This window comes from Ammodytes marinus, assembly GCF_949987685.1.
Source record: "Ammodytes marinus genome assembly, chromosome: 2".
NCBI classification, from domain to species: domain Eukaryota; kingdom Metazoa; phylum Chordata; class Actinopteri; order Uranoscopiformes; family Ammodytidae; genus Ammodytes; species Ammodytes marinus.
The window spans coordinates 24573330-24599111 of NC_137231.1; the positions used below are offsets into that span (position 1 = coordinate 24573330).

General features: G+C 41.1%; 1 protein-coding gene across 1 annotated transcript in view; it reads left to right on the plus strand.

The window, feature by feature from the left end:
- gpat2 (glycerol-3-phosphate acyltransferase 2, mitochondrial) overlaps window positions 1-25782 on the plus strand; it is a gene marked incomplete at both ends in the record, with an annotated part of 49733 nt that overhangs the window by 16214 nt on the left and 7737 nt on the right. Inside the window, 12 exons of the mRNA XM_080044341.1 lie at window positions 413-546; window positions 842-941; window positions 8053-8238; window positions 9764-9862; window positions 12934-13016; window positions 16424-16551; window positions 16782-16852; window positions 18150-18310; window positions 18471-18574; window positions 21299-21483; window positions 24234-24311; window positions 24510-24632. Of these exons, the coding sequence (XP_079900467.1) occupies window positions 413-546; window positions 842-941; window positions 8053-8238; window positions 9764-9862; window positions 12934-13016; window positions 16424-16551; window positions 16782-16852; window positions 18150-18310; window positions 18471-18574; window positions 21299-21483; window positions 24234-24311; window positions 24510-24632 (1452 nt within the window). The remainder of the gene's footprint in view (window positions 1-412; window positions 547-841; window positions 942-8052; window positions 8239-9763; window positions 9863-12933; window positions 13017-16423; window positions 16552-16781; window positions 16853-18149; window positions 18311-18470; window positions 18575-21298; window positions 21484-24233; window positions 24312-24509; window positions 24633-25782) is intronic.

The window sequence follows — 25782 nt, forward strand, 5'->3', positions numbered from 1 at the left end:
TTTAATATTGTTTAAAACTTTTGTTTCCAACCGACACTATTGTATCCATAAATGTACAATCATGTTTTACCCCTCTGCTTTGACTTTACTTGATATATTATTGAGTTTGCGATAGAAGTCTCCAATGAAAAAGAAAATTAAATGATACTCAAAAGATAGAGGGCCACATATAAAAAATATAAAAAAGCTGTTGTTGACCTTCAAATAAAAGCACTCATTGTTTGCTCTCATACAGCACATACAGTCACGTAGAAATACTCCCCATTGATACACTTAATATCTTACTGCATGGTATTTGAGTTCAGAGAAAAATAATATTGTCAAATTTTGTTTCCCTGCTAACATTGTTTCCCATAGTTAATGACTGTGAAGAATATTCTTTATCTAAAGCTGCTTCTGTTCTGTAATTCAGGGATCTCCGCTGGTTTATGTGCATGTGCGTCAGAGCGTCATGGACTGTGCTCTCATCCATCTGGTGCTCTTCAGTCGCAACCTGAGAGTCCCCTACACTGTTTGTCCCGTGCAGATTAACAGCTCATCCCTAAGGTAGAGTCATAGGCATACAAACCCCCATACTGTAAGAGAGGCCAATAAAGTAGCTCTGAGTTATGAAAAACTATATTTGTTTATGGAAAATACAATATCTTCCCACACAAATAATATAGAAAACCTCTTTACCAGAAATAAGCTGAATGTATTACTTTAACTCACAACACCATGTTATTGCATCAGTCAAATTAATTTTAATGCGGTATGACAATGCAGCATCCCTACATGCTTATTTTAATCAAATAAGTTATGTGAGATACATGACGATGAGTCTTCTTTATATATCCTATAGATCAATCCTGCAGAAAGTAGGTGTGCTCCTCCTGCCACCTTCGGCACTGACTGAGCAGGATGCTGAGATGGACAGTCTATACTCACCTGCCATTACCACCGTAAGTAAAATGTCTTAAGATGGTTTGTGTTTAAGGAGAATTAGGAAATGGCAATATCTGTTATGATCATAGTTTTATGAGGTTTGAGGTAAGATAGTGGCCTTGGCTAGCCATGCTAGCAGCTCCAGGAGGCTGAACTGTGCCCAGCAGGGCTATGGGCTAAATGCCAACCTCAGGCTAACATGTTCTCAATGGCAATGATTTGCTAGTTTAGCATGGTTTTATCATGTTCTTAGTTCAATCATGAGAGATGTTACGGCTCCCGCCTTGTGTGCTTTCCTCCTGTTTCCTCCTTCACTCTCTCTCTCCCAGGTGTCCTGATTGGGGGGCAGGCGCTCCTGCGGAGCCTTAAGGCGTGGCCTGTGCCGGTGGCTGGCTCTCACTCACCGCTGACTGCTCTCGGCTGCTGACGTGCCGTCTATTGTGGGTGGCCCAACCACTGAGAAATTGGATGGGTGCACGGTAGAGCACTTGAAACTCATTGCGGAAAGATATAACGTTCTGATGAGTAAAACGGGCAGGGGGCTGATTAGGGCGCAGCTGTTTGTTGCTTTGGTTCAGCAGGGAGTGTTGGTGGAGCGGGGCGCGGTTACCCCTCCTAAGTCTGAAGGGGCGGGCTTTAGCGAGCAGGTAAGAATGAAGGAGCTTGTGGTAGAATTGCGTAAGCTAGAAGTAAAAAAGAAAGAAGTAACTTATCTTTTTGAGAATAGGAAGTTTGAGGTGGAGACGAGTCGTTTGGTGCGTTTAAAAGAGCTGGAGATGAGCGCGGCTGTGCCAAAAAGCGCAGCATGTATACAGCCAGCTGCGTTCGATGTCACCGAACACATTCGTCCTATTCCAGTTTTCTCTGAGGAGGAGGTGGACAAGTTTTTTACTCTCTTTGAGCATGTCGCAAGTACTTTTAAGTGGTGATGCTGCAGAGTGTAATCACTGGTCAGGCACGGGAGGTTTATGCGGCTTTGTCTGTTGAAGATAGTCTGGATTTTGACAAATTTAAAGCTGCCGTGTTGGAAGCATATATGTCTGTGTCTGAGAGAACGGTGTCGCAATAAAGTCATGTTGAGAGCAATGATGGTGTCTCTGTCCAGTGGGGTAAGATCAGCACTGCTAGTGGGGTGGAGGAGAAGGCCACCAGGGAGGGACGGGGCACGAGGAAACGTCCAGTGTGTTTCTATTGTAATAAACCGGGGCACATGGTCGCCAATTGTTGTGCTTTACAGGGAGAAAAGAAACCTGCTGTGAAGTCAGTGGTTTGTGTTAAAACTTCTAAACCGGGGGGCGCCCTTAGCTCGGTTGGTAGGGCGTCCCCCCCATGGGCCTCGCCCAGCAGCGGACCCGGGTTTGATTCCTGCCCGGTCGTTCTCTGCATGTCACTCCCCTCTCTTCCCCATTTCAACTTTGTCTCTACACTGTCAATAAAGCATAAAAATGCCAAAAAAAAAATCTTAAAAAAAAAATAATAATTCTAAACCTGTGTCGGAGGTGGCTTCTGAGTCTCTGAAGTCGGAGCTAGACATCTATACACCATTCTTGATGTGGGACGCTGTGTCTTTAGAGCGAGAGGAGGAACAAGTCCCATTAATCGTTCCGAGGGATACAGCTGAGTCTCAGTCATTTATTCTAGTGAGTCTGATTCCGGTGTCATTTTCCGGAGGTTTGGGACGGAGTGCAGGGGCGCGCCAGGGTACCTTGAGTCAGATTTGGTCTCCGGTCCAGTGGTTGTCGATGTTCGTCTCTTTGTTTGGGAAATAATTTAGCTGGTGGTAGGGGGTTGGTCAAGCCTGAAGTGACGGCGGTTCCTATGGTTACAGGGTGTAACGTTAGGCTCGGAAAAATCCTGTTTTTTTTTTTGCATGTGCGATGACCAAACAAGTCTTGGGAGAATGACGGTGGTGGTCTATCTGACAGGTTCTTGAGCGTAGCTGCCACACCTTCTTCTGGCAGGTTGTCCATTGGGGAGGTTGGAGGAGTGAGTTGCGCTATTTCGGCGGAGACGGGTCATAGTCCGGTTGGTGTTAGGCTCGGTGAATTCTCCGAGGAGGTGTGTAAAGTTGTTGGTAAACCTGGCTGTGCCCATGTTGTGACGCCGTCTAGTGCTGAAACTGAAATACCTGTTTGGACGCTGTCTAGTGCTGAAAGTGCTGGCGGAATGGTTGTACTGGAGACGGGTGGTACTCCAATTGAACGGCAAGCCTGCCGTGTCAACCTGAACAAGCGGGGTCGTCTTGGGAGTATGGGCTGGAGCATGGGGTTGCTGGGCCTGGTTTGAGCTCGTGGAGCTCTCCCGGTCGTCTGGTTGACAGGGCTGATGGATCGGATCATGTCTGCAGCGTGTTGCTGACTTTGGTCGGGCTACTGTGGTCTGTTTTGGGAGCAGTGTTAATTTCGTAGACTAAGACTATGACGAAAAATATTCGTCAACAAACCTTTTTCACGCACAAAAACTAAATCAAAACTAAATAAAAAGGCATATATGATGACGAAGACTGAGACTAATATAACTGACACTATAGTCTACGAATAGGAACGAGACGAAACTGTTAGGGCGGGACGAATGGAGAAGAGATCCAATCAGAACTGTGGGACAAGTTGGGAAGAAATCCAATCAGTGCAAAGCAGCGAATGCAACCCTGTCGGTGAAAATCGACGGGAGAACTCGCCAGTGTGAGCGGGTGGAGAGAGCCGACGTGCAGAAAAACTCAGCGGTTTGATGGACAAATTGATAGTCAGGGATATCCTGCCCGTTAACGTTGTCTAGGGGAACGGCTAAGTTCCGCGATCTGTTTGGCTGTGTCTCGAGCTTGAATACACAGAGCCATGTCCCCAAACTGACTGCGCAACTATATAGGAAATTAAATGTGAAACTGCCGCCTCCCTCCGTTAGTTTCTGTTTTCACCCGAGTAAGTTACAATCAACTCCGACGCATGGACAACGTTCAATTAAAACCTCAAATTTTATTATCAAAAAGGCTTTGATGCAAAAGAAGTCCGAACACAGCGGCAGCAGTGTTGCTTAAAGGAAAGCGCAGTTGCTCAATTTTATCAGCACATAACTGCATGCTGCTGCTGCTGCCCAGGGGCGGCCTTAACGATCTCGGGGCCCGTTCGGGGCCACAAGACCTAGTGTGGGGCCCCCCACTTATTTCTTTTATTTTCTTTATTTTCTATTTTTTATAAATGCTTGTGCATGCTCCCCGCAAAAATAAAAAAGATTGTGGAATCCAGTTGGTTCATAGACGGATCATGAGATAATGGGCCCCCGGGCAAAGGCTCTTAAAGCCCCCCCTCCCCCCTATCCAGTCAGGTACACTGATTTTATGTGAGATTATTACGAATTAAATAGAATACATGTTTTGTATTACAACCATTAAATCTGTGTCTGTATTGCATATTCAAACCTTAATACCATTCAATGAAGAGAAACACTTAGTCGACGAAGCCCGCTGTAGATTTAGTCAACTAAAAGCTGCTTATATTTAGTAAACTAAGACTAAAAGATTTTAGATGATTTAAATAGGACTAAGACTAAATGGTGTGATATTCAAAAGACTAAGACTAAATCAGAATTTGCTACCAAAATTAACACTGTTTGGGAGGCTGGTGGGCCGAGGTGAGGTACGGGACTGGTTGTGTCTGGTAAGCTGGGAAAGACAGCTTTTAGCTTCAGTGCACCTGACTCCTAGCTTCAGTGCACCTGACTCCTGAAACAACTTACAGCTAAAAATTAAACTAAATACATTCATATCCTTTGGCCAATTTAAACAGACTATCTTGGATCTGCCAAACTCTACTTGTAACTGTTTTAATTAGACTATATTGTACTTTATGCCTTTTAATTGCTGCCACTCTTCCCCACTCTGTAAATGTTTCAATCGTTTTGTTTTTTCTTCTCTTCACTTGTTGTGTATTTGATGTTTTTGCATTGAATATTTTGTTTGTATTGTTGTTTTGAATTTGTTTTGACTCGACGTCATTGAAAATGAGGGTCACCCCTCAATTGGTCTCTCGAGGATAAATAAAAGTTAAATGAAAAATGAAATGTGTCGCGCTTGTAAGTCAGGGTCTGCGACTGTTGTGTTTTTTTTTTTGTCTGTTTTTTTTTATGACGGGAGAAGCCCTGTGCTGGTGGCTGGCTCTCACTCACGGCGGACTGCTCTCGGCTGCTGACGTGCCGTCTATTTCTTTGTTGTGTTGAGCTTTATGATTTAATTAACGGAGGGCTGTTAATTTAGTGTTTCTTTGTTTTGATCATAGTTTAGAGGGGCCGGGGTATAGTTTAGTGGGAGGAAGTCCTGGTTAATAAAGCAGTCCAACTGTGGCTGCCCCAGGCTTCCTCTCGTTATGCTTTTCTTTCACAGCCCTCCGGTTGACGTGAGTTTTAGGGATTGATTTAATAAACATTCACTATTGTTTAAGCGTTAACTCTGGTTTTGGTCTAGTTTATTTAACGGTTACTGGCCGATTAACTAGCCTGGTATGGTCGGCCGTAACAAGAGACTTCATAAACGAAAAGGTTAAGAATGAACAATTCATTTATTGAAATGTGCTGGAGATATTCAAAGAGTCTTTGGCGATTAGACCCCATCGAAAAAATCATCTGAAGGGGACAGCAAAATCCTGGGCTGAGCAGAATACCCCCCCGATGGAGCCTAGACACTAGTGGCGGTAAAGAGCTGAAGGTCTGGATGATGCTGATGATGATGTGATGAGGACTGGAGGTGAATGGGGTGGAGGAGGGTTGCATCCATCATTGAAATAGCATCGGTCGCTGAAATTGACTGACAGCAAGTTGATGACGGTTTTAAACGTTGACAGGAACAAGGTGATTAGCTCACAGATGTTAAAGTGAATGTGATAGGTTTGAGCTAATAGAGGGAACCTCCCATGATGAGCTGAATTAGTTGAAGCAGCAACTAGGCGAGACCATGAATGAACTGAGGGATGATCTGCAAATAAAGAATAGTGCAGTTATTCCGTCTTCCTGTAGAATTTTCGCTAAGCTTCATTATCACAAAGTACCTTTGAGAATTATGGAAATATCTTTAGATGTGCAGGTTTTGGTCAAACACTATAGTTTTGGACGAAACAACAGTATGTCGAAGTGAGGGCGTTCAAAGTTATTACAATTTTTCCAGAGGGGGCCATAAATGTCTGGACCATTTTTCATGGAAATCTGTCCCCATAGTTAAAATGTTTCCCTCAAAATGAATAATGTCAACATGTGGTCATGGTGGACCTAGGCAAAAAGTCAGAGGATCACCAACCTCAGCACAGTGTAATCATCATGTGGGGACCATGCATATCTACCAAATGTCATGGTAATCAATCCAGTAGCTCCTGAGATATTTCAGTCTGGAACAAAGTGTTGTAACGACCAATCAACTGACACCAACACTGTTATCCCTAGAGCCACATCATCATGGCTTTTACTATTTTACCTACTAAAATGTAAATGATGTATCATTGTCAATTCAAGATGCACTTGGGAGAAGCTACATGAAGATAATGTATCCATTAGCCTTGATTATAGCTTGTGGTTAGTGATTACAATCTCTTCCTATAAACAACCAATCACATTTCTGTCGGTTTCAATAGGGCTTCGCACCGGTCGGTGCTCGGGCCCTAATAAAAGGAATAAAAATCCTGGCGGTTTCAATAGGGCTTCTATAGTCACTAACCATAAAAACACCTTCTTTGTACAAACCATTCCAGCCTGACAATTGGAGCGGTTCCCCGTTAGCTGTGTATGTGAACCCTAAAATGGTCTGTTTACTAGTTAATGGGAAACAAGTACTGGACCACGAATCAGAAAACGTGTTGCTAAATGCTTTTTGCTGGAAAAGAAAAAAGAAAAAAACTTAATAGACAGCCAGTGATTATATGAAATTGCAGGGTAAGCAAAATATACCTGTCCTAGTGATTTGGCTGTTTAGTGTATGTGCTGTCGGTTCAATTCATACTCTCTTACATTACACACACAATGTTTATTGCACTTCATGGTGGGGTGTTATTACAGTCAGGTCTTCAATTTGAACACAACCTATCTTTTATTCCCTCTCCCTCATTCCCCAGCTTCGTCCCACTCTCTATTCATTCTCAAAATTACCATGGGTCTTGAGTTTTTGCAACAGAGATTGCAGCTTTGGATTTGGTTGGAGTGACAAAGCAATGAGGAGAAGGCAGAGAAACACGGAGAAGAATGGTGGTTAGTTTAATTGTGTGAGCTTGGCAGGTCTGAACAGGTTGTATATATTATTATATGAGGGTCATTTGTGTTATTTGGCCTTATTTGAGAGATAAATGTGGTCTGCATGTATGGCTCCCCCTCTCCTTTGTTAGGTCTGTCACATTTTCCCGTAGTAGCTTCTTGGTGCTCTTGGTGTAATGCTGTCTCCCTATTTACTTGATTTTTAATCATACTCAACACATGCTCATCATATCTTTATCTCTTTGTATTTAGCAAGGGTGCTCTTTTGTTCTCCATCAGTTTACTCAAAGATATATTTCAATTGGAGGTGTTACAGGCTTTATTAAGATCAATATTGTGCTATACAGCTCAATAAAACCTCTGTTTGACATTAATTTATAACACTACAGCCACAGTGTAACATAAACAGGTTGTTTATGGGAGACGCATTGAGTAGTGTTGTTTTTCTCATTGACCATTTATGTGAGTAAGCATATTGGTTTTGCGTGAGAAAGCCGTCTGGTTTATTGGTTGTATTTCAATGTTAATAGACCTTTATTGTTTATTGAGTGTAGGCCTGCTAAGCTGCTGTTCAATAGTAATTGAATTTTCCTTGTCTGTAAGGGCAAAACATTACTTGGGGCAAGGGAAGTGTCTCTGAATGTCATGAAGTGTCCCCCACTGTCCCTTTTTATTTCTGTTCTTTATCCTGCCTGCTTCCAGCAATTTGACTTATTCTCTCTGTGCTGCCTTGTTTTCCTGCCTTTTTGTATTCCCTCCGAGGTATGTTGTGCTACATTATGTATATTTAAATAGATGCATGGCAGGCATTTTATGTTAATTGCCCCCCTACTGCCAGGACTTTTCAGACTTTTGTCACTGCCATCTTTTATAACTCCTCCGCTCTCTTCCCTCTCTCCTCAGCTGGTACGTGAGCTGCTACATGAGGGCCAGGCGATAAGTGTTGGTGTGTCAGTGGAGTCTGGCCGAGGTGGTCAGTGGCTGGCTCGCATCAGAGAGCTCATCAAAGAGGGATCTGTGCCCGATGTCAGTCTGGTCCCTGTAGGCATCTCCTATGACTGTGTGCCCAAGACCAACATACAGGTTGATGTGAGTACACGCAAATTAAACTTAATATGAGCCTAGGGTTGGGCGGTCATACGGTGAAACCATGTATTGGGTTTTTGGCTTACTGATTTGTCCTGCTTATCAACATGTACAACGGTTGGAGCTGCCTCAAAGGTCGTTGAGGGGGGGGGGGGGTATCTCACCATCACAGGTGTCACATTATGCCATGATATGGATTTTGCATTATTTAAATGTTTTTACATAAAGAGATACTTGAAATTGTTAGCACCATTCTCATAACTCAGGCTAATCTGACCACTTTTAAGATTTATTGTGCATTTTGCGACAATTATTTAGACAGTGCTACAGGCACATGCGCAACCTGTTACCTGTAACTGAGAGAGTGTGTTGCAGGTCAATTTAAGGTATACACCTAAATGTTCCGCTTGTGCCCCTAAAAATGTTCGTGTAAGGTTAAAAAAGGTTAGTCTGGAGCCCTGGTGTGTCTATCTCTGATGTCCGTTGCTTGTTTGATTAGTTGAGGTTTTAATTTTTTAACTATGATAAGTTACTATAAGTAACTATGATTGCTATTAGTCTCTATTAGTCTTGCCCTCTGTTATCTGCAATGAAATGATAGCGGAGAGTGGGTGTTGCTTTTGGTTAATTGCCATAACAAGGTTGTGGCTTCATAATTTTGTTCTGTCATTCACTTATACATGCTCATACAGAATAGTAGAGTTCTACTAGTCAAACACACACTCTGACTGGATATTTACTATGTCTTACTTAGAGCTGCAACGATTAATCGACGAATCGATTATTAATCGATTACTAAAATAATCGCCAACTATTTTGATAATCGATTAATCGTTTTGAATACATTTTTAATAAAAAATGTCCAAATTCCCTGATTTCAGCTTCTCAAATGTGAATATTTTCTGGTTTCTTTAATCCTATTATGACAGTAAACTGAAATACCTGTGTGTTTTGGACATAACAATACATTTGAGGACGTCAACATGGGCTTTGGAAAATGTATCAAGATTTTTCACCATGTTCTGACATTTTACGGACCAAAACACTAGTCGATTAATAATCGATTAATCGAGAAAATAATCGACAGATTAATCGATTATCAAAATAATCGTTAGTTGCAGCCCTAGTCTTACTGCTCATCATAGATCCTGCTCATTAGTGGTTTTGCTGCAGAAATGTCCAACCCAAGGAAAAGGCCTCATTTTTTTTTTAACCTTTATTTATACAGGTAAATCCCATTGAGACCGAAGACTCTTTTGCAAGGGAGACCTGTCCCCATTTACACGTTACCATTCACACACACATTCATACACCGATAGCAGGCTAACTATCGACATTCACACGAGGCAAGGTGGGTGGAGTGTCTTGCCCAAGGACACAACAACTATGACACAGGTGGCAGGGCGGAGATCGAACCGCCGACCCGCTCTACCAACTGAGCCACAGTCACCCCTCATTGTGATATAATTGCTAATTTGCTGTATTTAGCTATTCAATTAATGTGTGTGTGTTTTACATATCCTCACAGGTTGGCTTAAGCTCTGTTTTGCAGTGGCTTTGGTCTGTTCTCTGGAGGAAACCAGGAGGAAGTGTGAGGATCCACCTCGCTCAGCCCTTTTCTCTCAAGGTGCACAGCAGAAAGTTCATCATAGACCTGCTTATAATTAACAGTGGTTACCAAACTTAAGCTTATAACCATTTAAAATGTGTACTGCTATAAGCTATGATATGACAGCACATCATACCTTATAGATGTAGGTAGGGGTGTATTATAATTTGCGCTACGGTATGGATTTTGACCGTGTTTCAGGTAGAGCAGCTCTAAAGTAGCGATGACGTAACCACACAATGTGTGCAGGCAGCCGCTGCATCGTCACCAGCCTGAACGTGCCAAATACATCCATGATAACGCTGATAGATCACACGTCATTTACCAAAAGGAAATCCAGTGCTGTTCAAAGAAATTATTGACATTAAGAACAATCCGTCTGCAAACTACGAACGTGAGCGAGTGTTGAGGGCGCGTATACTCGCCTGCACATACAGACTGTCGGGCTCGAGCTCGTCACTCAACCCCCTGAGAAATGTGCGCACGCGATGAAGGTTTTCTGCTCCCGGATGCTGTTCTGTGCACTCACGCGTGTGGTTTTCATGTTAGCGAGTTAAGGCTAATGAAACGACACACAAGGAACTTAAATTGAAGTGAAAGTAAAGAGACGACTGATAGAAGAACCCTACCCCTACATGGGGGATTGCCATTTCGATGGGTGGGGTTAAGGTGACGCGGGGAATTGGCACTGGGCTTTAGTGTTGATGTGCTTTAAAAAAAAATTAAAGAGATCTTAAGTAAAAGTATCTTTATTTATTTTTTTGTCCCTTTAATCATCACCTTTGACCACTCACATGTATTATGATCTTAAAGCCACTACGAGTAACTTTGTCCGTTGGCGGCCCCTTTCGACAAAAGCGGTAGTATTTTTACGATGGCAGCTGTCGTAAAGCTGTTTTCTAGCGCGTGCCGGGCGTGCAAGTGTCAAATGGGTAGGGCGCAATATAGTGCATGTCTGTGTGTTGAAAGTGTGAGGGCACGGACTCTTTTCGGCTCAGTGAGAGTGGTTAGTGACACTGCATCAACTAATGCCAGTCAGTGCCACACACACCTGATTGCAATGAGTTGATGCAGTGTCACCTAACTACTCTCACGGAGCTGAAAGATTCCGTGTCCTCACAGCGACTGAACGAGAGACGGCAGTTAGTATGGATCACAATGAGGTAATATGTTTATGTTGTTGTAAATAAAGACTATTTCAGATTAATAATGATAGTCTGATGATGGTGAAGCAAAGTAAACTTAGTGTTAGTACCGCTCATTCATTTAGGAGTAAACACTGCGGTCTAGTTCGCTCCCGTGAAATTGTGTACACGTTGCTTGGAAACGTCCTCCTCCCGCCCGTATATCACTCTCCCTTTTAGCTTTTCTTCATTGCATTCTCTTTTTTTTCTTTGATGGTTCAGCCCCGTTATCAGTCATTATGACAACAAATAACTGTCTCAAACAAGGCTCCCGCTCCCCTTCCCTCACCTGGGGCCTCATTTATAAAGCTTGCGGCGCACAAAAACCTTGCGTAGACGGACAGAAATGTGCGGGAAAATGTGCGGTGACAAACGTTGGTATTTATAAAAACATTCTTTGCGGAGAAGTGTGCGTATTCCCACGCCAACTTTCGACCATGCGTAGAGCTACCGCAAGGTTTTCCTGACTCGGGGAATCAGCGACACTCAATGGCAACACCACGAAATAAAGCTCAGTCATCAGAAACACACAGACAAATGATGCTTGGCACCCAATATATTTAGTCAATAAAATATAATATATGGCTACTGTAGTCTATGGCATACAGTTGTGATGTAGGTTGAATTAGTTATCAAGTAGCCTAGGTCTACATGTTTTGGTTATATTTTATACGTTGAATATTATAGCGCTACTTTATAATAATATCCTATACGTCGGGAGGTGTTTCCGTGAGTGGCCAGCGGGAGAGCAAATTTTAAGAGGTGTGTAAAAAGTAGGTTTGTACAAAGTTAAGCCCAACAGATATTAATTAAAACTGTATATTTCGTTAGATAAAATCATGTTATGAATTTAGCAAATCATTACACGCATCTCTTTCCCATAACAATTCACCCTGGAAGATTAAACTATAATCTGACGTTGTTGGAAATGTGTGGATCTCACGGGAGATAAACAATTCTCTCGAATAGACTATAGGCATTATTTCACTTGTCACAACATATTTTATATAAGCTACATATACTACAGGTACGCTAATACGTGATATTGCATACAGCACAAAGTTGGGCGAAACTTCTTTACAAAGACTATAACGACTGTGCCAATCATGATATGTGATAAGCGCGCGCGTGTGTGTGACAGTTGCTGCAGCACATGCACGTCAGGGGTTTCTTCCTTCACAGTCGCTTTCTTTGCAGCCGGTTGCCTCCCTTCTTTCCTCATGTCAGTCAAAATTCCGTACTTATTAAGAGCGTCATCATATTCAGGAGCTATTTAGCATTCGCCATGTATGGTAGATTGTGGGATGAAATTGGGAGGTGAAGTGGGAGGACACGGGGTGGAGATCGTCTGCGCACAATTCACCGCAGGTGGGTATTTGTAAAGGGAAGATTGCTTGCAACTGTGCGCCGCACAGTTTTATAAATCTGAATTTTTTTTTCGCAGCACATTTCTGGCTTTGTGCGGACGCAATGTTTTAGGATGGTTTCTACGCACACCGTTATAAATGAGGCCCCTGGAGGGATAGGCTTCTCAAATCGCGTTGCTGCGCTACACTGAAATCTGTGACCAATACGAATATGTGACCATAGAGCCTGCCTGCGTAAACCGAAAATCGGACTGGGTGTGCGACCAGACCAAATGCAGTAATAAAAACTATATAAAAACGTCTTTCTTTGCACTGATGGTCTCGTTTGCTGTTACAGGTAATTTATGATTATCAGAGGAAACATGAGGCTGTTTGAAAGATATTTAAATGTTACTCGTAGCTGCTTTAAACAAAACAAGTTGGAATTTAATGTTTTAATGAAAACTATATAATTTTATTTACTTAGTCTACCTTAGCATGAATATGATTTACATACACTATTGTGCAGCTATTTGAGAGAGTGTGTGTGCGTGTGTAGGAGATGTGCGATTCAGGGAGGTGCACTGTAGATGAATGGCTCCCTCTACAGGACCTGTTGCTGCCTGTTATCCTCAACAACAGGTAATTAAAGCACCTGTGTACACACCTGCATGCACAAACGAGTGTTTACACTATATGTAAACAAACCACAATGGAATTCGGATTTCTATTTTGTTTAATCTAACATCTGTGAAATTGAAAAGTTCCATTCGCTTAAACTTTGATGATAAACTTTCCTTTAAACCTTGAATCTGGCACTGATACGATGCAAGCTCCGATGAGAGTTTTCATCCTCTTATACTCGGTCCAATTACTATCAACATTACACAGTCTGCCAGTGAGTAAGATAACGGAAAGCAAATAACATCCTCACTCAGTCTCTGCTTGGCATCTGACGAGCAAAGTGGCTTCTCCCTTCGTATATTAAATTCTTCTGAGTGAGCAGGATGCAACTGATAGATGAAAAGAGGCAGAGAGAGATAGTAAGATTGGATTGTTATCAGCATGTGAGCAGTTTGAGTTTTTTTGTGCATGACTACATCATTAGCATGCTCTGGTACTTAACACTGTGTCTGTGCGATGCTTCCCCATTCTGTTTGTCTCTCTGTATGTCTGAAGTTTCAGCTTTTTAAGCCTCTTTTTTGTTTCCCATGTATACAAAGTGGGTTGGCTGCCATAATGAAAATTAAAATTTTTTACTTACAAATACTTTTTCTACAGAGGTGCACACACTGAGTTTATTTATTCTTGTTTGAGATAAACAATGTTGCTGTCTGTTGGCCTTGTGTATTAATATAGTCAGATTTAGCCCGCTCTCTCTGTCACATGCACAGCTAAGACTCAAAAATAAAACACTCATATCTCTCCAGCATTGCCTCAGATAAGCACCTCATAAAATGTATTGCACACGCTCCCATTTTTAAGCGATATAGCTTAGCTTTTTTTATACGCTTGTATGCACATAAAGTACCTGGGTCTAGAGTGTTACAATCATATGAAAAAGTTTGGGAACCCCTCTCAGCCGGCATTATAATTGACTCTGCTTTCACAAAAAAAATATAAAAGTGGTATGTCTTTAATTTACCAGGAACAGCTAAGTACTGGGATGTTTTCCAAACAAAGATTTTTTGAAAAGCAGTATTTGGTTGTATGAAATAAAATAAAATGTGAAAAACTGGCTGTGCAAAAATATGGGTACCCTTGTGGTTTTGTTGATTTTAATGCCTGTAACAGCATGTAAAACTGATGATTTTAAACACAAAGTTGGTTGGATTATGTTGTTAAGCCTTGAACCTCATAGAATTGTCTGTTTAATCATGAGAAAATGTATTTTAGGTGCCTAAATGCAAGTTGCACTTCTCTTTGACTCTCTGCTGAAGTGAGACAGAATGGGATCATCAAAGCTCCCAAAAGATCTTAAAAACAAAGATTATTCATTGTCATGGTTTAGGGGAAGGCTACAAGAAGCTTTCCCAAAGGTTTCAATTGTCAATTTCTACTGTAAGGAACGTTGTCAGGGAATGGAAGGACACAGGCACAGTTGCAGTTAAACCCAGGTCTAGCAGACCAAGAAAAGTACAAGAGCGGCATATGCGGCGGATTGTGAGAATGGTTGCACACAACCCAAAAATCACATCCAAAGACCTGCAAGAACATCTGGCTGCAGATTGTGTATCTGTACATGGTTCAACAATTCAGTGCAATTTGCACCAAAACATCTGTGTGGCCGGGTGATGAGAAGGAAGCCCTTTCTGCGCCCACGCCACAGATACAGTTGCATGGAGTATGCAAAAGCTCATTTAGACAAGCCAGCTTCATATTGGAAGATAATGCTTTGGACTGATGAGACAAAAATTAAGTTATTTGGTCTTCATAAAAAGCAGATGTTTTGGTGCAAATTGCGCTGAATTGTTGAACGATGTACAGATGCACCATCTGCAGCCAGATGTTCTTGCAGGTCTTTGGAGGTGATCTGTGGGTTGTGTGCAACCATTCTCACCATCCTCCACCTATGCCGCTCCTGTTTTTTTCTTGGTCTGCCATGCCTGGGTTTAACTGCCACTATGCCTGTGTCCTTCCATTTCCTGACAAAGTTCCCTACAGTCGAAATTGACAATTGAAACCTTTGGGAAAGCTTCTTGTAGCCTTCCCCTAAACCATGACAATGAACAATCTTTGTTTTTCAGATCTTTTGGGAGCTGTTTTGATGATCCCATTCTGTCTCACTTCAGCAGAGAGTCAAAGAGAAGTGCAACTTGCATTTAGGCACCTAAAATACATTTTCTCATGATTAAACAGACAATTATATGAGGTTCAAGGCTTAACAACATAATCCAACCAACTTTGTGTTTAAAGTCATCAGTTTTACATGCTGTTACAGGCATTAAAATCAACAAAACCACAAGGGTACCCATATTTTTGCACAGACAGTTTTTCACATTTTATTTTATTTCATACAACCAAATACTGCTTTTCAAAAAATCTTTGTTTGGAAAACATCCCAGTACTTAACTGTTCCTGGTAAATTAAAGACATACCACTTTTATATTTTTTTTGTGAAAGCAGAGTCAATTATAATGCCGGCTGAGAGGGGTTCCCAAACTTTTTCATATGACTGTATGTCACCCACACTCACATGATACTTTTGTTCTCAGAAATACGAGATCTGAACTCTCATAAAGGCCATTAGGAGAATACGGCAAATTTTATTGTACTCTCTGTTCTCTCTCTTCATCATTACTAAAAAATGTATTCAATATGACTAAATGAAGCGGTTTCAACTGGAGCAAATACTGGAATTCACATGATTTGTTATGCAACTCTCTTGACAATGAATGCAATTTACTTAAACGCATTCTGATGGCATGTGGCCAACAGTGTATCTTTTCTTTAAATTGTAATCCTTAAGATTTCAGTCTTGGGGGATTTGGGACAGCTGTGATTAGTGTGGTATCATCAGCTAATGTACTTTTATACAGCAAACACTCTTATGCTACTCTGTCAGAAATACAGCAGATGAGCAGCAAGTTAATCTGTTAACAGATATCCTTTATCGAAATAAAGTCTTGTTTTAATAAAAAAGTAATTAAATCACTGGCCTTTTTCCACCATGAGCAGCTGTGATTGTATGCCAATGGCAACGCAAGTCTTTCTCAACAGGAGGAAACAATAAAGCTTGCTACGTTGCTGGAGGGGTTGGGGTTGAATTCATCTCACTTCCTTTAACAGCTCACTGGGGCTGTTCCGTTACTTTGAACAATATTTTAATCTGATACTGTGTCAAAACAATGCAATCTGCATGTAATGCCTAATCCCGTGTGCATGTGAAGATTACTTGAATCCAGTGAGCAATTAAAACGGCTATATAACCCGGTCATTGATCATAAGCTAAACCTGATTATCCTTCAATATCTACAGGTAAATTAGACAATCAAAAATCAAATTACTCCTGACATCCTTTTTCTTCTCATCTTTCTTTATCTTAAAAGAACTGCTTGCGTGTTTGGGCGAAGGAGGATGTCGTGGATCCTGCCTTCTCATGATGCATCTGAACTCAGAGAGCCAACTCATCCAGAAAGAGATCTCAGCATCGCCATCATCCTCCACCTCAATTTCTGTAGGTCCTGGATTATGTACACCATCATAAATAGATTTGCTTAAGCTGATGTGTTAATGGTATGCAAAGTGTTCTATAAGTGTGTGTGTGTGTGTGTGTGTGTGTGTGTGTGTGTGTGTGTGTGTGTGTGTGTGTGTGTGTGTGTGTGTGTGTGTGTGTGTGTGTGTGTGTGTGTGTGTGTGTGTGTGTGTGTGTGTGTGTGTGTGTGTGTGTGTTTTCTTTATTTCTAGCTGCAACCTCCTGCATGGCTGTGATGTCCACCAGTCTGGTGTCCAGTCTTTTGCTGTACAGACATCGTAAGGTGCATACATCACCCTGTTGGGCCGCCGCTCCCTATACGCAGAGCGCGTAGGGCACCAAGTACCTGGGGGGGCCAGGTTTTTTTAATTGCAAAGGAAAAAAAGATGATCCGGGGGGCCCCCAAAATTTAGTTTAAAAAAAATGTCATGATAACATTACATTACAAAAAATATATAAATTAGTTATGAACAGGCCCATTGTTGCTTTTTCTTAATTGTGTAACCTATCACTCAATTCGGGCAAAGTAGATGTTTCCCCTAATTATAGTTTAACCAGGGGAGATCAGGGGCCTATCATGTGGAAGTACATTTTAGTTATTTTTAAATAACATTGTTCGGGGGCACGAAGATCAGGGGCCTATATTGATTAATTTAAAAAAATAAACGGAGACTTCAAAGCGAGAAGTAGCTTTGGGATAAGGGATTATTTGAAAAATTCCCGAAGCTGACTGGATTTTTTAAACCTGTACTTTCTGATTTTTTGTAATTCTGTGCTTCCAAAAATTTTCAAGAAAAAAGTACTAAATAGCTCACAAGGACACAGTTGATTTAGCCTTAGTTTTATTCTCAAAGTGCACAAGATTGATGAATTTTACATTAAAAGTTTCAAATGTTTCTTCCCGGACTCCCCTAGAAGGTCCAGGGTCCCCACCACAGTCTCCAAAATTCAAACTCAAAAGGCACTTTCAGACAACACACAAAGGGCGTGTCTGCAAACCAAGATCTTCTTACAAAAATAAATTTGCTGAGCTGAATAAGCAGCAAAGTGTACTTCAAAAAGGCTGTGACTGTTAGTGAATAGGCCCTGAAAGTTTCTTTGGAGGTGAGCTATCTCATTGCTAGGGCTATGAAGCTGCATAGTATAGACATTAATATTGCCAGCTGCTATCGAAATGGTAAAAACGATGTGCGGGGATGTCAATTTGTGCACTGATCCTGGCTACTCTGCATTTGCAACACAGTATAACAAACATGTTCAAAAAACTAATTATAGAAAAAAAAAATTCTCTGGGGTTGCCAGAAATGTTTTATGTCAAAATGGGGTCACAGCCCAAAAAAGGTTGGGAACCACTGCGTTAACCTGTTCTTTCTGTTAGTAAATGTTGTTTGCAAAAACTCATCGCTACAGAAAATGTGCCAAAAAGCAGTCGCAGAGATCTTGCAGGGGCTCATGAACACAATTTTTTTTCATGTAGTTTATTAGTGTCTGGGTGTGACTTTCACACCGAGTCATACCCACATGCCACTAACTAATGTCATCAGATGGTTAATGCCCCTATCTCATTTTCTCCTCTGCAGGGCGTGCATGTGTCTGTCCTGTGTCGTGATGTGGCCTGGCTCACCGAGGAACTCTTGTTCAGAAACAAAGATGTCGGTTTTGGGGGAAGTGTAGTGGATGTCGTACACTATTCTTTGTCTTTGCTCGCCCCTCACCTCATCATTGCTGCATTGCCGTCAAGGTTAGTTTTCTGTCTGTCAATGAAGAAACTAAGAACACTGATAAGCTCTGCATGGCAAAACTGGGTTGCTTATCGAAAATCCAATTTTCCTTTCAGTGAAACCTCTGTATGCATTACTGCCCTTTCCTGCTTTTTTTGGTCCATGTGTCCTTCCATTTAGGAAAGATCCTTTCATTTTGCCCAGTCCATCTCTGGCAGCCACACTTCACCTCAGTCTCCATGCCCAGATTGTCACAAACACCTTTATTATGGAAGCTGTTGGTGGTGAGTTACTTTGCATGCATGTTTTTTGAGCCGATGACAAAAAATCTCTTAAAATCATCTTGAGACCCTGCGTTCTAGAGGCACCGTATTTTTCGGATAAAGGTCTTGGCTTTGGCTCTGGCTCTGAATGTTGGCATGTTAGTATGAAAAATCAGTTTGATATGTGACATTTTTAAAGTTTAAGTACTTTTTTTACTGTTCTGAGTGTGAAAAAGGAAACATCAGTGGCAGTGCAGTTCTTCTGCTGGTTGTTCTTTTGTCAGTTCTTGTATTGTCTTATTGTTCCAATTTCCAATTGTGTCTTTATGTGACATTTAGAGATGACAAATCAAATGCTGCTCCTGGAATAAGTGAGTCAGCCATAGAAATCAGGCAGAACATTATCAACAGTAAGACCCAGATTTACCTCAAACCAGGCTACAGTCTGCTTTTGACGACCTCTCAATTAATTTAAAACTTGTTATATTTTAAAATGCATGCATTTCACAAGAGCATAAACCAATTGTGCTTACTGCAGTCTTTTATGTCAATTGAAATTTAATCAATACAGTGTTTTTTTAAATGTATTTAGAAATTTGTTTGAATAGCAGATTTAAACTTAAGGTTAACAAGGCACTCAAATTATTTACCAGAACAAAGCTTGTTTCTAATTTTTGATAAGAGAAAAAACATAGTACTGTGTCAAGTGAATATAGAGATATCCTGTATGCTCATGCAGTTACTAAACAAAAGGGCGCCATTTACCATGGTGCAGTTCGATTAATACCAATGTATTTTCTGTCTTCTGTGTTTGATTTTACAATGAGAGAATCTAACTTTGAGAGAGAGTTTTAGCCTTTGTCACGCCAGGATTATTTCTGAACTTTAAACACACTGTAGCTTTAATGCAAATATTAATGGAAGGGAACATTTTCATCAGTTCATTCTTGAACCAGGAGCTATTTATTGACTACATTTTATAGTTTAGGGGAGACCGGGGTAAGTAGGCACACTTTTTACTCTAGTGAGAATTGCTCATCACCTAAACGTCTTTCAATAGTCATTCCTACATTAAATTGAAGCTTAAGGTGTTGGCTTGAAATGTGAACCCCTCACTTTTTCTAACTTATTGTAATAAAGAAGAAATTTACCATCAAAGACACTCTAACACATTGTGACAACCAACCCCATCAAGGGGTCGGTTTTCACACACTATGGGGTTGTTTCTCACAATGTTATCTTTATGGGAAAAATCTTAAAAAGAAGGCAAGAAAGCAGAACTACATTTGAAAGTTTAATTTCATTGTCAAGTTGAAAAATAGGCCTACATAACTTTATGCACCTTAACACAAAATGAGCAAGGAATTAACAAAAATGAAATCCATATTAAGACCAACCTACTTTATGTAACAACATAAAGAACAAAACAAATAGGTCTAACAATAATAGCCTACTCAACTAGGATACACACATTCACTATCTGAGTTACAGTGATGGCAAATGTAGGGTCTGCTCACTAACTAAGCAGAGATTGTGTGCCCACTGGTTGCACATACAACACTTCTCCCTTACCTCCCCTGAACAGGTTCTGGAGAACGTTTCCATACAAACCAAACACAAACTATCCTCTTCATCTGATGAAGATTCCTCCTCCTGTCTCTTTCTCTTCTGTTTCTTGTTCCCCAGCTGGGGTGGAGTGCACTGGGGTGCAGTAGCCTTGGCAACTGGTCTAGTTTGGGATGCACTGGGTCGTTTTGATTTTGTTGCCCTTTTTCTCTTTTGCATGCTAGATGCCTTTCCTGCTCAATTCTCTCCTTCTCTGGGGTGTCAGTGAGGATACAGCTTGACATTTTCTTTTGTTATTGGGTTCCTTTCCTGGCTGCACCCTTTGGATAACATGTGACAACCAACCCCCCAACAAATTTGACGACCAACCCCAACTGGAATTTATTGCTAGCATCAAGGCCAACAACCATCGGACAACTAATTAGCTTGTTAAAAACAATCTAAACTATAGCTTACCCTTCACACTTTTTTAGGGTAACAAGTGTTTTGTTATAAACCCATTGTGTAAAAGCCTAGAAGAAAAATACTGAGGAGCTAAATATTTTCAATTTGACATGAAAAACACTAAAAGTCCTCTCACCTCAAATCCAGCAGTCTAACTCCAAGGAAGACTATGTAGGTAACCTCTGATCCCAGTTGTGGATATTTACATACCAAAATTTAACAGACAGTGCCTTCTGGTTCCGAGATATAACGATTGTGACAACCTACCTGTGTGACAAATTACCCCGTTCTCCCCTACTTTTTAGATTTTATCAAATTTTTCCATTACAGACAAACACACAAGAAAATACATTATGACATTACAATAACATATTATGGACCGACAAGACAAACCAGTGGGGAGTTACAGTGTTAGTGTTGTTGTGTCCAACAATAACCACGTTACAAAGAGACTAAATTACTTTGTAAATGTGCTATTTTGTTAATATCATGCTAACAGGCAGATTTGTTTGAAGCCATAGATACTGTAGCCCCATTTTAGAAACGCTAGCGGAGTTAAAAAAAGATTGTGTTGTTTAGGAAGCTACTTTGCCTGCATGATTCATTTTTCCTGAATATTTTTTCACAAGATACAGGTGATGATCTTTGATGATGCCAAACAGTTTTCTCTTCATGTGTTTGGTCAGGAAGAGCTCAAGCCAGAGAATCATATGTGTGTGTGCTTTTGTTCTTTAGCGTGTGCGGTGTCAGCCATGCTTTGCGAGGTGGCTGTCAGTGGCGTCAGCAGCAAGGTGCAGAGTGGTGGTGTGGACGGAGACGAGGTGAAAGGTGACATGGAGTTTGATGTGGTGCTCTGCCAGTCCGAGCTGACTGAGAGGGCCCTGCAGCTCTGTCATCTCCTGCCTCCGGGCTTCATGCCAGTGAGTTTGAATTCACATCACACACACACACACACACACACACACCCGTGTGTCTCATTCAGTGGATGTTTAATGGAGCTGAACAGCCATTCATCCTGCTCTGCTGCCTTTATCTCTGCCAGAGAGAGCTTTAAAATTGTGTGTGTGTTGGTGTTTGTTGTGTATTTGTGTGTGGTTGCGCATGTACGTGCTCCATCAGACTGACTTTAAAGGCTCCGAATCTGAGCCCGAAATGCTGTCCCTTTCTCTGCTTGCCCAGCTTTTATTTCAGCAGCTGCTCTTTCTTTCTCTTCTTTTTGTAGCTATGTTTCTAACCCCATTTCTCACTGAAAGACATGTCTCCTGCTCTTATCCTCCTGGCTGTCTCTCATTCTCCTCCTCTGATCCCTGCTCCATCTATACTATACACCTTATGCTCTCCGCCAGCTGTCTCCTTACATATGTGATGGGATGAAGCTCTTTGTGCTTCTAACCTTGCCCCATCCCCACTGCGCCACTGATCTTACCCATTCCCTCAACAAATAGGAACAACTCAACAAAAAAACACGTCAAGATGTTATCAATATAATACATAAAAAAATTAAATGTATAAATTATCAGTGTTTCCCGCAGGATTTTTTTCAGCAGTGGTGGTGTGGTCCCCTGAACCCTCTAGGGGGGTCCGGGGGCATGCCCCCCCAGCCGAAGGTTTTTTGTACCCTTTAAATTTGAATGTATGAATCTGGTGCACTTTGAGAGGAGAATATATGCACTTAAATCCCATTCAAGGAGTCTTGTGTATTACTATAGATAAGATAATTGATGCTGAATCTTAAAGAGGACCTATGATACTTTTCGACTTTTATGACCTATAAACGTTGTTATAATGATTTATAGTCATGTTTAACCATACTAGAGTATCAAATAATTCCGTACATGCATTTCGACGTATTCCCTGCTGACCGTCTGGGGTGGTTATGCAGAGCACTAAACACTATGGCAGCCAGTCGAGCCGAACTCGTTCAAATTTCCGGATTGTTTCTGTCACGCTCGGGTCGTTTCTGTCATGTTTCCATGTATGGTAATGCTGCCGCTCAGGCAAGCTCCAGCTGCATGCCCCCACCTTCCTGAAAATTTCCCGCCGCTGGAGGGAAGGCAACTAATCACAACGGAGTGGGGTTTGCAGCGGGGGGAGGGGCGGAGAAGCTCAAAGCAGTGTGTAGAGAGAGACTGCTGTGCTCGCTAGGGTAAGAGGAAGAGTGTCCCGAAAATCTACATAGTTTTTTGTGATGTGATTCGTGTCAGGTTGCTCTATAGCAGTTTTTAACAAGAAATGAAGACCAGAAAAGTAGTATAATAGGATCTCTTTAAACAAGTTTAACCCTAGCCCCTAAGCTATTTTTGAGATGTTTCAGTTCGCCTGGATTTATTCTCTTATTAAGATTGCATTCATCACCCCTTTAATGCACAGCAGTCAAGCTATGAACATAATTTATTTGGGCTACAAACTGGACTATAAGAATATGTGCTACAGTGATGTCATTTGAATGTAGGAAATATCAATTAGACCAAGGGTGACAAACTCATTTTCAAAAAGGGCCACTCTACGATATGACAATCACACTAAGGGCCAGACATGTAGTTTAACGACATGCCTTCTTTTTAATCCAAAAAGTAAAAACAACATACCTATGAATATATTGTAAAACAACCTGCGTACAGGGCATATAGGCTAGGTTTTGTTTCAACATTTAGGGGTACAAATTATAGGTGGGGGTATGGGGGTGCCCCCCCAGAAATTTTTTAACTTAACACTTAATTTCCTGCATTCTGGTGGATAAAAATCCATCGAACTGTGCCTTTTCTAGAATCAATTTAGTGGAAATGTATTTGTTTCTGTGCTATCAGTAGCTAGCTAACGTTAGCTACATAATACATAACCAGATAATGTTAGCATTCATCCTTAGACACTTGAGACAATCAATCATCAATATTAGCATGCTATTTAGCCACATAGATTTGCCTATTTAAAGCCCTTTAGAAAACTTTTCATCTTTTCTTTGATTCAAGTTCTTCAATTCATGGCTTAAAATCCTGAGCTGTAGAACTTTCAGCAGACATTCCTAGCGGTAAGCTGCGCGAGTGTCCACCCGTTGGGAGCGTGGGCGATGTCCGGCTATGACACAGGCTCGCATGCAGCAACATTTTTTATTTAGTTTTTACCTAAATTGATATGCAAATGATTTTTATAACAGCGGAGGGAAAAATATAGCCGCCGCTGCTGTATGAAGATGGGGGAAATACTGATTATAATAACACAAAAATAATCAAATAAAAATAAATTGCTGTCTCTCTTACTCTCAAATTAGCTTTATTGGCATGACAGATCAGATATCAGTGTTGACGATGCATTTAATTCAAAGGATCATTATGTAACGATGAAATGATGTGAAAACGATGAAAAGATGTGTATATTGGCAAATCAAGCTTGAAAATAAGGATGTATTTAGAGATATTTGTTCTTTATGTATGTACAGCAAGAATGTATATGTACAGAGAGGTCAGTGAAAATGATCAGCACAGGAAATACACTGGTCTTTATGGTGGTTGTATTCCTCTTTTCCGGTTATAACAGCTCCCAAATCTTGCCGATATGTTCGCAAATTGCTGGATTTTGTCCAGAAGATATGGGAGTTGTTCATTATTAAACATGTTTTCAAAGTCTTTTTTGGTGCTAATTCTGTTCGTCTTTTTCACCCTCCTCCATCCAGCCCTGTCAGTCTTCCCAGAGTTTCGCACTGGATGCAATTGACAGTCTGGTGCGCTGTGGTATCCTGATCATGGAAGAAGTGAGATTTATTTACACATATCCAAAGGTTGCATAAGAGCTAAAGGAGATTGAATAATGGATACACATTGGTCCCGTGGTTCAAAACTCAGATATTAACTATTATACTTAGTATTTTCTAGTCAGTCACACATGGCCTTTTCAGACAGAAATTCTTATAGTCTGACACGCTGCTGTCTGTTCCCACCATCATGTGCAGATTCCCAAGGACGTTCCCATCTGTGATTTCTGGAAGAGGGAGGGCACTCTGTCCTGGACCACTTCTGACGACCCTTATCACAGCGACTCTGACTGTGAGGAGCAGGACCTGCGTTCTTTTAAGGTACATGAGAGTACAGCTGTGTCCCTAAGGCTTCTTCACATGCCTACGAGAAGCACTGGAGGCTAAATGAAGGGGAAATGTTGCATGCTGGCCCATCCTAAAAACGACGGCACCTCCTACAGGACTCGTTCAAAAATATAAGAAATGCCACATGAAATAGAACTTTGAAGTAACTAAATCTCCATTACAAAAGCTCCTACACAGATGATTCATGTCACTTGAATGTCAATTAACAGCATCTGTCTCATCTTTAAAAGAAACCCTAAATGTCATGATTATATGGGAGATCAATCAACTCCTCAAGGGAACAGACATCAGCGCTTAACATGCAGGTGCATCAATCACAAACACTACAAAGTGATATTGAGGTCTCAAGAGTAATGACAGTACACGCAATCAGTGTTTCTCACCTAGACATTGTGTGTACATTGGGTTTAACAAGCATGTTTGCTGCATTTGGTACATCAGAAAACATTTTAAAAGTCATGAATGTATTGAAACCAAGTTTGAGGTCGTAAAGGAGTGTGCGGTAATTCAGACAAACTCTGAATACGTTTTAAAGTCCATAACCTTGAAGTGTCCTGACTGAACTTCATATACAAATTAAAAAGAGCAGTAGTCTACACACTGAATATGGCAAACTCTGTCATTATTATGAGTATTACTACTATACACATGTGTATATATCAATGATGGAACATTTTGACCTTCACATTTTCTTTGAGAAAAACATCCATATGAACAAGAAACCTACTTTCTAGGGATGTTGAAAAGATTCATAGCCCTACTGCTTAACTTTACCGAAATACAGTACATCCTTTCCTATATTGGATCACCCAGTCATTTTCGCTCAATGTTTTTTTTCCATTTAATTCCCATGACGGCTTATCTTTTAGAACCTTCATAAGGCATGTCAAAATAGTCTTCTGAGATATTTTCTGTTTTGTGCTATTTATTCCCTTCACGTTTGGTGTTTGAAGGCCTTTAATTTCCACTCTTCTATTTTAACTTTCTCCAGCTAATGAACTCACTCTTCTCCTGGCCATCTGCTGCCTTCAGCTCAGGTGCTGAACAGGGACAGCAAACACCTCCAAACCACACAATGGAAAATATTCCCTTACTCTCCTCCACCTGTTATCAGTTTGCCCGC